The sequence below is a fragment of the Salvia splendens genome, chromosome 16 (genome assembly GCF_004379255.2).
Source record: "Salvia splendens isolate huo1 chromosome 16, SspV2, whole genome shotgun sequence".
Classification (NCBI taxonomy): domain Eukaryota; kingdom Viridiplantae; phylum Streptophyta; class Magnoliopsida; order Lamiales; family Lamiaceae; genus Salvia; species Salvia splendens.
The window spans coordinates 1,905,799-1,917,256 of record NC_056047.1 but is presented as its reverse complement, the minus strand read 5'-3'; the positions used below and the strand labels follow the sequence as shown (position 1 = coordinate 1,917,256).

Sequence of the window (11,458 nt, the reverse complement as noted above, 5' to 3'; positions counted from 1 at the left end):
AACTCCTAGTTCGGTCGAATGCTGAGACCGAACTGCTGGACTTTACCGATCAGCTCTTGCCGATCTGAGAGGAGAGCTTGACTGGTCGGCTTTTACCGAGCTGTAGGCTGAGTCCGAACTCTTTGGTCGTGCCGAACAGATACTCTTTCTTGGGCTCTGGGCTGATGGGCCGTCACTGTTATTGGGCTTGCCATTAGGGTTTAGTTCGTACCCCATCACCGGGCATATGGGGCCGCTCGTCAACACACCTGTGTTACAAATTAAATTTAAAAAGTAACAAACAAATATCACATAATATGAGTATAGGTAAATGTTTGATTTTGTCATTAGTTTAACAAAAATGTCACTACTTTAAGATAATTGCAAAGAAATATCTATTTAACTTGAAATGTCCCGCATAATTTTTTAATGCTAAAGTGATAAGACAAAAATCAATTATTTACCGGAAAAGAAACAAAAATTTGTCGAATAGATGAGAGATTAATTACCAGCTGTAAATCGAGCTGCATCGCTAGTTGGCAAGATGGGAGATAAAACGACGACGGAGAGGAAGAGAATCACCATGAACGACTTCAAATTATTGTTTGCCATTGAAAATTAGTTTAAAATTACTGTATAATTAAAAACTGTAATCTAATGCCTGCTTCTTTGGGAGGATAGAAAGGTGTATTTATACGCGTAGTTGAAGAAAATATTGTTATAATAATTGTAATTATTAATAAATATGTCCACGAAAATAAGCAGTTTAATTGTTGAATGTGGAGTTTTGGATCTACATATAGCTGGCGTTGATTAATTAAATTACGTCTTGTTTTTCTTTGTTGCTACAGTAGTATCTTTCAACGTGGATTAATTTAACTGGATTTCAAGGAAGAAATTTGATCACTTCTATTATTTATAAATTAATGTCCTATAATATTAGCAAGATAGTTGACTATATATTTAAATTTTAAATTAAGAACGTTCATAATAGCATTTAGCACATCTCATATTCCTCCTGGTAGTCATTAGCCTATCTGATGGTCTATATTCATTTTAATTGTAAGTGTTTATTAAATATTAAATGTTAGATTGAGTGAAAAAAATAAATAGAATTATGGCTTCACACTACTTCACCACTAATACTTTCTTCTGTTTCACTCGAGAACATTCTTGAATGACATGAGATATTAGAAGGAGTTTTAGGTGTAGTAAGTATATAGAAAAAAGGTAGTTTAATATTTTAATAAGGAGAGACGGAAGAAAGATTTATTTTCAAATATAGAAAATGGATATCTTGAATGAGACAAATTAAATGAGAATGATGTAAATCTTGAGTGGGAGACGGAAGGAGTAGTTAGATAAGAAGGATGTTGTATGTTAACGGGTTGTAGCGCAGTTGGCAGTGCAGAGTTGTGGTGACCTTGAGGTCACCGAGCAGGATTAGGTGGATTCACGAAAACGGATTCGTACATCCGTGATCAAACCTAAATAAATGTATGCCGACGAATTTATTGGACGACGCATGGAAATGTACTATATTGATACAAAAGGAGAAAGAAGTCGATAAGGAAATGTAAGGTGTATTCCGCTCTCCTAAATTGAACATCATACTCTCTCATACGACGCCGTTTCGGGCTCCATTCCCGTCGGTGGTCACGCCGCCACCGTGCCGCCGGTGTTGGGCATCTTCGACGAGGCAAGCTTTATCTTTTGTATTCAAACTGTACCTCACTTGTCCTTATGTTCATTCTCGATTGTACTCTTCTTTTTTCATTCAAATTGAAACCTAGTTTTAGTGGATTTTGGAGTTGCAAGTTAGCTGTTGAACCTGTAGAGCCCTTAGACACCTTTAGTTTTGGTATCTTCGAATTCGAATACTAGAAAAGTACTGAAACGTGACAATATTTATTCGATTGTAATTAGTCAAGTAAGGGGCAGTATTACATAATCAATGTTTCAGATCTTAAAATTATTCAAAATATGCCATTAAATCATTAAAGCATTAAAAGCAATTTGTCAATTAAGTAAAGTTGGGACCTTTTCCATCTTACAATTTTTAACAATTGTTATTTGATTATAGTTACCTTGACATGAGTTTACTTTTCTGTGTTATTCTGATTATTTCAGCAAATTTCCCAAGTATTAGTACTGCTTTAAAACTGTGTTGAAGAAGTGTTGAAGAAGAGTCAGATATGGCGTATGCTGCTCTTCTTTCTGCTTTGCAAGCGCTGAAGAAGGCAACACAGCAAGATTTCATTTCCAATCTCTTCTCAATCAAACACCAAATCACAATTCTTGATGAAAAGTTCTGTTTCTTGCGAGATTTCCTCGAAAACGATCCACCACCAGCAAGTCGAGACCTCACTCATATTCTCGAAGGACGAATCAGAGAAGCTGCTTATCGAGCTGAAGACATCATAGATTTCCATATTCAGAACCAGATTGTCCCTGTGCCTGTCCCTCTCACTGTCTCTGTCCCTATCCCTGTCACTGTCAAGACAAGTTATTGGCGAACTCTCTCTGCTTTCTGGAGGTTCTTGTCGTTATCAGACAAGCAAAGGAGAATTAAGGATTTTCGAGCTGACAACTGTGTGAAGTTATGTCATGTTCGGGCTGACAGCTGTGTGAAGTTATATCAGGAGTTTCAGAAAGTGGTGGATGAAGTTGAGTCCATTTTGCAACAAGTGGAACTGATCAAGGAGAGTCGAGAATTTGAATCTTTGCATATGAATGATCACCACCCTACTGGTGATGCTGATGATGTTGGTTGCTCAAGAATCACACCAATGGCTATGGTTGGATTCGATGATGAAATGGTGGAAATCAAGAATCAGTTATGCGGAGGTTCATCCAGTCTCAAGATCGTTTCATTTGTAGGAATGGCCGGGATTGGTAAGACGACTTTAGCCACTAATCTTTTCCACGATCCGCTAATTGAGTATCACTTCCATGTCCGTTCTTGGACAACCTTATCACAAGATCATCAAAGGCCAAACATCCTCCGCAGCCTTCTTCGTTCGATGACTGAGAATCTAGGCCTGGGGTTGGAAGAAGTAGATGAGCTTGTGTACAAGAGTTTGAAGGGGAGAAGGTATCTCATTGTGTTGGATGATATGTGGAGTATTGAGGCGTGGGATGACGTGAAGATGCTGTTTCCAGATGATCACAATGGAAGCCGGGTCATCATAACCACGAGACTAGCTGATGTGGCAGCTTACACCAACTCTGGTGCCTATTTTCACCAGATGAAGTTCTTGAATGACGAGCAGAGCTGGGACCTTCTCCGTGGGAAGGTCTTCGAAGAAGACTGCCCTGATGAATTGGAAAGTGTTGGGAAATGGATAGCGAGCAACTGTCGCGGGCTTCCCCTTTCGATCATTGTGGTTGCAGGGCTTCTCAAGATGGACATGAGGAAGCATCAATGGGAGAATATCGGGAGGGATGTGAGTTTAGCTGTGACAGAAGCACGAGGCGAAGAAGAAGAAGACGAGCGTCTTCCATGGAAGATATTGTCTTTGAGCTACAACCATTTGCCTCATCATCTAAAGCCATGTTTCCTCTCCATGGCTGCTTTCCCAGAAGACTACCAAATCCCAGTTTTCAACCTCATAACCTTGTGGGTTGCTGAAGGCTTTCTCAAACCATTGGAGTCCAAAAGCTTAGAACAAGCGGGCGAAGAGTACTTGGAGGATCTTGTCAACAGAAGTCTAGTTCTGGTGACGATGGAAGGGTCTAACCGGAAGCCAAGATTATGCAGCATACATGATCTGTTGAGAGATCTATGTGTCAAGAAAGCTCAAGAAGAAAAATTCCTTCACCCCATGATTAGAATTCAAGAAAGCATGAAGCACAAGCGCCGCCTTTGGTTCTCCAAATCTGTGGAATGCCTCCATTTCAAGAGTGCGATCGCCACAAACCCCCCGGCCCGTTCTGTCTTCTGCTGCTCTTACAAAGGTGAGGTGCTCAATGGCTTTAACCAGCTCAAGATACTTCACATTCTTGAAGTGAACTTCGAGTCCTTTCCTTGTGAGATACTTCAACTCCGTCGTCTCAAGTTTATAGCTTTCTCGAGTGGATTCATTCGCTATTGCACACTTCCTCCATCACTGCCTAAACTTGAGCATCTGCAGAGCTTGATTGTGAGTTCATCAGTTAAGTTTAGTCCACATGAGTATAGGGCAGTTGCACCTTTGCCAATTTGGGACATGCCACAGCTCAGACATCTTGTGTTTCTTAACATAACCTTGTCTCCTGCTTATGGTGTCTTAGAAAACCTACAAACACTATCAAGAGTGAGAAACTTCATCTTCAGTAGAGAGGCCATTGAGAGGCTTCCAAATTTGAAGAGACTGAAAGCTATCTACACTGGTCATGACCCTTCGTTATATGAGCTTGGTAATCTCATCCATCTGGATAAACTCGAGACGTTGAATCTGTTCTTCGCCCCATCTTCGCGAATGGAACGTGTTGAGGGTGTTAGGTTCGGTGTGCCCCTAGGGATCAAGAAGCTGACTCTTGGGGGGTGTGGGATTTCTTGGGAAGAAATGAGGGGTATGATAGGTTCTTTGGTGAATCTTGAAGTGCTCAAACTGGAGTATTTGAGTGTTGTGGGTGAGGAGTGGGTGGCTGTGGAGGGGGACTTCCCTATGCTGAAATTCTTGCTCATGGAGAGGCTTGATCTCAGGTGTTGGATGGCTGAGGGTGTAGATTTCCCGAGCCTCCAGCGCCTGATCATCAGGCATTGCTCGAGGCTCGAGGGTATCCCTTGTGGTGTTGGAGAAATACCAACGCTTGAAGTGATCGAGGTGGATCATTGCACGCCCATGGCCGCGGATTCGGCGAGGGAGATACTCGAGGAGCAAGTGAGTATGGGAAATGATGCCCTCCATGTTCGTGTTAGCCCTCATTAGTGTTATATCAAGGGCTGATATTGATAATTGCCGACATGGCATACATTTTCAGGGGTCGCATACGTTGCAAATGGTAAAGTTAGGGACCATTTTTGTAGTTCCCTTTTCCAAAAATATGATTCTGAAATCAAATTAAATTTAAAAATAATAAATTGTTAATGTGGTTGAATTGAAATATGTGATTGTGTTATTATTGTTTTTATATACCTACAAATCTAAGATCTTAAATAAACAAGTGAATATTTGATTATATCATAAACTATTTGATTCGTACCAAAAATATTTTTAATTTTCAAGAAACCATGATTAGTTGTCGATTTCATATTTATTTGGTCTTTTTTTTTAATAGTTATTGAATAGCTAAAAGAATAAAAAATATCAAAGATTAGTGCAAAAGTCTCTTTAACTGATTATATACTAAAATATCAAGAAACCGAAAAGATTAAATACCAATTGTCCAAAAAACTAAAATATACTGTATTTTGCCTTCATGTGCGATGCTATACACCAGTTAATTATAGAGTCCGAAAGGAAATAATTGAGGGACAATTTATTTCCTATTATATCTTCACACGATATTTCCTTGTGAAATATGTTTTCTAATGTGACTAAAATCAAGACTCTAGTATATAATGAAATCACTGGTTTGATATCGCCTAAATAATTCGTTGTGTTATTCTCCTGTATATTTGTGATTGTATACTTATTTCCCAACAACATCATCACTGCAATTTTTTTAAATTCACATTTATAGTCTAACCAAAAAAACTACCAATAATTAATTTAGCAAGTTGTTAGCACTATAAATCAAATTTCCACGATATACACTTGGCAGTTTACTAATTACAAAAATACGTCAAAAATACCTAATACCTATGTGTTAGCTTATTTAAATCAAAGATTGCATTACAAAATAAATCATTAGTCAATACTCACACTTAGAAAAATTCAAACTGATCTTTTCGTAATAGATTGAAAGTGAAAACACCAAACTGCGTCATCTTATTACATACAATAACAAACTCCTCTCGATTAACCAACAGGGATTCATCGAAATTAAGCACATAAAACGACATGAAAAATCCCAAAGGACGAATGAAGACGACGTCGTATTCCGAAGCTTAGTTTTTTTAACGTCGGCGAGGGCGGACGTTGGTAGCGCCGGTTGCGGAGGAATGGTAGCCGGCAGCGTAGAAGGTGGTACAGCTCCGAACTTCCGTCGACTTCAATTTGTACGTACCATTCCTTGACTTTTCCACAGTGATGCTTGTCTCTTTTTTGTATATGTATGAGATTGATCTGTTGTATGCACTATGTAAACTTCCATCAAAGTCTTTTAGAAATAATACTATATTATATGGAGTACTTCATAGTAGTACTTTTAATTTAAATCTTTAGGCAGATTGATGAAAAAATTAGTACTCCTATAAATATTGCCCAATTTTTAATCATTACTTATAATATTGATGAAAAAAGGAGTAAATAGAAAGATGCATTAATTGGCAATCCATTTGTCTTTCACATTACCTATATGTGGATGCGCTGCTTATCTGTCCCGTATTCCCTCTACCGGGCCCAGCATCTATCCGGCCCGTATTCCCTCTACTAGTCCTCGGTTTAGCCCCAGTCCCGACCCGGCCCGCCATATATAGAGAGAGAGAGAGAAAGAGAAAGAGAGAGAGAGAGATTGTGAAAATATGAAGTGGGATTGCGATTTATTTAGAGAATGCATGGCTATTTAATTAGGAGCTCCAAAGGATTATAATAGTGAAAACAATGTTTTAGTCTATGTTTATAATTTTTCATTAATTTGTCAGGTATGACGTTTAAGGTTAACAGCAAGATCAGTTTAAAAGTCGATGATGGAATTATAAATAAATATTATGACGTCGGTGTATATATATTCAACGGTTTTAGGTAAATGATGCGTAATCAAAAAAAGAAGTTATTGGATAATTTTATTCTTTGAATAACTTTTTTATATTACTAACATTTTATTTCTCTTTCTCTCTAAATTCTTTCAACTCTTTTTTTTTAAAATTTATTTCATACGTTATAAGGAAGTAGTGAGTATTTAATACACGAATCCCTCCAAATGCGACTTTTAATTGCGGGCTTGATCATTTAGACGGACAAATTTACCCTTTAGATGGATTAAGAATTTAAAGGTATGAATAGTCTTAGACTAAAGGCCCATTTTGATCCTTAACATATTGCGATTTTTTTTTATTTTGGTCCAAAACATTATCTTTTGAATTATTCGATCCCTCACAAATAAAAACAGGCCACATTTGGTCCATTTTGGACGGTTCCGTTAAAATTTGACGGAAACCTAAAATTTGACCTAAACCTCACGAGGAGGACTTTGGCGCCACTAATCTCGATGAAGATCAGCTCCTCTAACGAGGAATTGCGGGGTGAGGGTGGAGTTAGGGTTGGGGGGTGTAGTCGGAGACATATCCGAAGCTGAGCTCGGTGACGTGCGAGGCGGGGGTGTAGAAGAAGTCGCAGACGACGCCGTGGGGGCGGAGGAGCAGAGGTCGTCGGGGAAGAGGCGGCGCCAGGGGGTGCCTGGGCTGACGGAGTTGAGGATGCGGTCGAATTGCCTGCCCTTGCACGTCGCCGTCCACTCGAGGACGATTTTGGCGGAGCTTGGGGAGGGGCAGTGCGGCAGCGGTGTGTAGGCGGCGAGGACAGGCGGCTGGCCGTAGGTGAAGGAGAAATCGTGTTGGAGAAGGAGGTAGGAGCATGGTGCGGTGGCAGTGAGCTGGATTGGTTTGGTGAGGGAGGAGGAGAACCGAAGGTGATGGTACGGTGGAGCTTGGTGGCGGAGATGTTGGAGGGGGGAATTTCCGTCAAAAAATTGACGGAACCATCCAAAATGGACCAAATGGGACCCGTTTTTATTTGTGAGGGACCGAATAATTCAAAAGATAATGTTTTGAACCAAAATAAAAAAATCGCAATATGTTAAGGACCAAAATTGGCCTTTAGTCATAGTCACTCTAATGTAACTACTACAAATTTTAATTGTCCCAACAGAGACCGTTAGTTTAGTCTGGGAAAATTATTCATTAACATAACTCTCTTTAAGAAATCAAAGATCCAAAGTTCAAGTGTCTTGGTCTTTATTTATAATTTCTTAGTTTTTCTTTGCCAATCTCTACACTTCTCTAAGTATCCATCCTCAATTAAAAAAGAAAGTGACTCAATTATTGTCTTGAGCCATTATAAACGAACGATACCGAATCCATCTAATAGAGCTTATGTGTTCGAACACATAATGAAGATGCAATCCTCGGAACGTATAATTAAGCAGTGTGGCGACCAACACTATTAATTGATGACAAACGAAAAACGAATTTATTTATTTGTAAATGTTTATTGATATAGAGCTTACATTTTATTTTAAGTAAGACGATAACAAAGGACGTTACGGAGATCCATTGGTAGTCTCTACCGAAGCAGAAGAAGCCGAACAACACTTGCAACACGACTGCGGTGGTGGGGGTTCGCAGCATAAACAATCTGGGCATATAGGGTGCCTCGACACATCTGTGTTATACAAATTAAATTTGAAAAGTAATAAACAAATATCACATGTACATAACTAGGTCTAAATGTTCGAATTTGTCAGTGTTTTAAACAAAATGTCTGGACTTTAAGATAATTGCAAAATAATATGTCCAGCGGAATTTATTTCAAATTAATTTTAAGCTAAAATTGAAACGTTGAGTACTTTTTGCAATTCTCATAATTAAGTTTAAGACATTTTTATTAAAATTATGCATAAGTGATAAGACAAAATCGATTTTTTACCCCAAAAAAAATAAAAATTTGTCGAATAGATGAGATATTAATTACCAGCTGTGAATCGAGCTGCATCGCTAGTCGGCAAGTTGGGAGATAAAACGACGACGGAGAGGAAGAGAATCACCATGAACGACTTCAAATTATTGTTTGCCATTGAAAATTAGTTTGAAATTATAATTAAAAACTGTAATATATGTCTGTCTGCTTCTTTAGGAGACTAGAAAGGTGTATTTATATGCGTAGTTGAAGAAATTATTGCTACAATAATTGTATTATTAATAAATTTTCCAATGATGTCCAGTTTCCAGGAAAATGTGAAGTTTTGGATTTATTTCTACCCTGATTTGATTTATTAAAGTACGTCTTGTTTTTCTTTGTTACTAGTTACTACAGTAGTATATTGCATCGTTGATTAATCTCACTGGAAAATTGGGTATCAATATCAGAAAGGAAGAAAATTGATCACTTGTAGTATTATTTATAAATTAATGTCGACCCTCTCAATTAAAACGTCATAATTTACTAAAAACGAAAAATTAAACCGAGATTCATACAAGTTGATCAATTCAAACCTTCTTTTCGTTGTTAATCTTCATTGTAACTTTTTTTTAATTCTCATTTGTTGTCTAAGAAGAAATAAACAAATAATCAAGTTATTAAATCAAATTTACACGACAGACCATTGAGGCCTTTGGAATGTGTGATAGTCCTAAATTGACCAAGTCTCCTCGTCTATTTTCATAAATTCTTTCTCTCTAGTACTTTTCAACCATGATATTTTATAAAATAAAATATTATTTGAACGACTTTTTTCTAATTCTCTCCCAATTTCAGATCTCATAAAACTTTCCAAAGTTTAGAAATTTATATACTTTCCAAAATGCATCTAGTTATTTAAATTTGAAATAATTGAAATGAATGGCTCAAAACGAGTCATCACGTAAAAAATTGATCTCGCGTGAATTTTCACTATTACGTGAAATCGTTCAATTCATGCTATTTATTGCATGGATCATTGATTTTAGTATAAACACTTTATTTTAATTTATTAAGGATTAAATAATCTATTTACACAGAATAGTTAGAGTATAATATAATTAAGATTTTAATTATTATTTATATAATCTATTCTTCCATAATTAATAGTCATATTTATTCCATTTTCGATATTCACAAAAATATAGTTGCATTTTATTTTTGGTAAGTTTGTCTCTATTGGAATTAATCTCATTATTCATTTATTAATAATACTTTAACCATATGTTCTTGACATTTATTTGATCATATCAACGGTATATGGCAACATATACAACACATAATACATAAATCACACTATAAAAAACAGGACAATTTTTTTTTGGTATAGTCGCATCACGGTAGATATGGGCAGGCGCAGATGCAGCAAGGCGGCGTGTCGGCCTGGCAACACGAGCAAGGTCCACACGACCCGTCCCTAAATTGAAACCCTGCACGCAACAACACCCACAAAATTTTAGTATGATGAAACAAAAGTATAGACAACTTTTGATATGATTTTGGTAAGAATGTTACTTGTCTTGTTTGTGGCCCGAGCCGCCTCGGATGGAAGAACAGCCGCGGCGAGGATGATGAAGAAGATGATGAGAAATGATGCGATGATCAAATTACTCTTCTTCATGTTTCGCTATGCTTTGATTTTAAGTATGCAAGTCTAATTGTAGGTGATGAGTTTTTGCCAAAATTGAGCCTACTTTTATATAGTGGTGTGTAAATGCAATGATTTTGACTCAACTTGTGATTTTCATGTTTCTACGAATTTGCTGGTGAATTTCTTGGTCCTATTTTTCAAAGTCTCATACATTATTTAAAGTTGACGTTGTGTTATACGCTTCACTTGGAAGTTGGAAGAGACCTTGTTTGTGGAAAAATAGGTATGTGAAGACGAACAAATTAAGTAGACTTAATTAGTCGATGCACAATTTCTTTTTCCAAAAAGGGAAAAAAAATCCGATAAATTACTGTAGAAGCTTTGAATTTTACCTTTGAAATTTGTGTCGTTGGTACGATTTTAATAATTAATAGAGATAATAACCACTTAAATCGCAAAGAGTTTGATCTTCTAATCCGTTCTTTGAAGTTTGAAAACTTACAAAGTTTCAAATTTTGTTATTGTTCTTTCCGTGTATAAAACGACATCTTTAATGATGCTAAAAACAACGTTGTTTAATTAGAATTAGCTCCAATTAAAACGTAGTCTTCACTCTATTAAGAATTGACTCCAGTTAAAACTTAGTCTTCACTCTATTAAGGGATTTTAATACTTTAATATAAGGGATTTTCAGTTCAAGGGTTACCATTTCATTAGTCTTCAATGTATTAAGGATTTAAGGGAGTTGAATTGACTTCATTTATCGCGATGGAAACTATTTGTATGCATCACGAATTCACTATTTGTATGGAAACTATTTGTACATTTGTCCAAATAAAATTCAATCAGAATTCACTAATCCAAATTTGTACATCTGTCCTAACCCTAAACTATATAGAAATGTTATGTCACGTAACTTCGTTGAAGCCTCTCTCATTCAGTTTGTGTTAATTTTATAATTTATTTTGTTTTATATATTTATTTTAATTTTAATAATTCAAAATTAATATTGACGTTGTTAATTTTATAAATCTTATAAAAAACATAAGCCAATTTTGCTCATTTTTCTATAATTTCAAATAAATAATATATAAAAAATAAAAATTTAGTTTATGTAATTAGTTAA

The 11,458-nt window shown here is 36.6% G+C and overlaps 1 protein-coding gene and 2 long non-coding RNA genes across 5 annotated transcripts; 1 reads left to right on the top strand and 2 right to left on the bottom strand.

Moving 5' to 3' along the window:
- The first annotated feature begins 1,475 nt into the window (after positions 1–1,475).
- On the top strand, positions 1,476–5,069 carry LOC121771756 (putative late blight resistance protein homolog R1B-16). Of its 3 annotated transcripts, none has more exons than XM_042168624.1 (2): positions 1,476–1,678; positions 2,153–5,069. In XM_042168624.1, the coding sequence occupies exon 2, from the start codon at positions 2,175–2,177 to the stop codon at positions 4,890–4,892; it is 2,718 nt and encodes a 905-aa protein (XP_042024558.1). In that variant the 5' UTR covers positions 1,476–1,678; positions 2,153–2,174; the 3' UTR covers positions 4,893–5,069. The 3 variants fall into 3 exon arrangements, with proteins under 3 accessions (XP_042024558.1, XP_042024557.1, XP_042024556.1); XM_042168623.1 differs by having other exon boundaries at positions 2,110–5,069; XM_042168622.1 differs by having other exon boundaries at positions 1,476–4,904; positions 4,945–5,069.
- Positions 5,070–8,232: 3,163 nt separating this feature from the next.
- Positions 8,233–8,888, bottom strand: LOC121771402. The gene is made up of 2 exons (XR_006044024.1): positions 8,757–8,888; positions 8,233–8,447 (listed from the first exon to the last, which is right to left on the bottom strand). It is a non-coding gene; the product is annotated as an uncharacterized LOC121771402 (long non-coding RNA).
- A 1,073-nt stretch (positions 8,889–9,961) lies between these two features.
- LOC121771360 lies at positions 9,962–10,420 on the bottom strand. Its single transcript, XR_006044005.1, has 2 exons — positions 10,257–10,420; positions 9,962–10,171 (listed from the first exon to the last, which is right to left on the bottom strand). It is a non-coding gene; the product is annotated as an uncharacterized LOC121771360 (long non-coding RNA).
- Between the last annotated feature and the right edge of the window lie 1,038 nt (positions 10,421–11,458).

What these genes read in the sequence shown, in the direction of transcription:
- LOC121771756 (XM_042168624.1), top strand. Translation starts at nt 2,175, where the DNA reads ATGGCGTATGCTGCTCTTCTTTCTGCTTTGCAAGCGCTGAAGAAGGCA.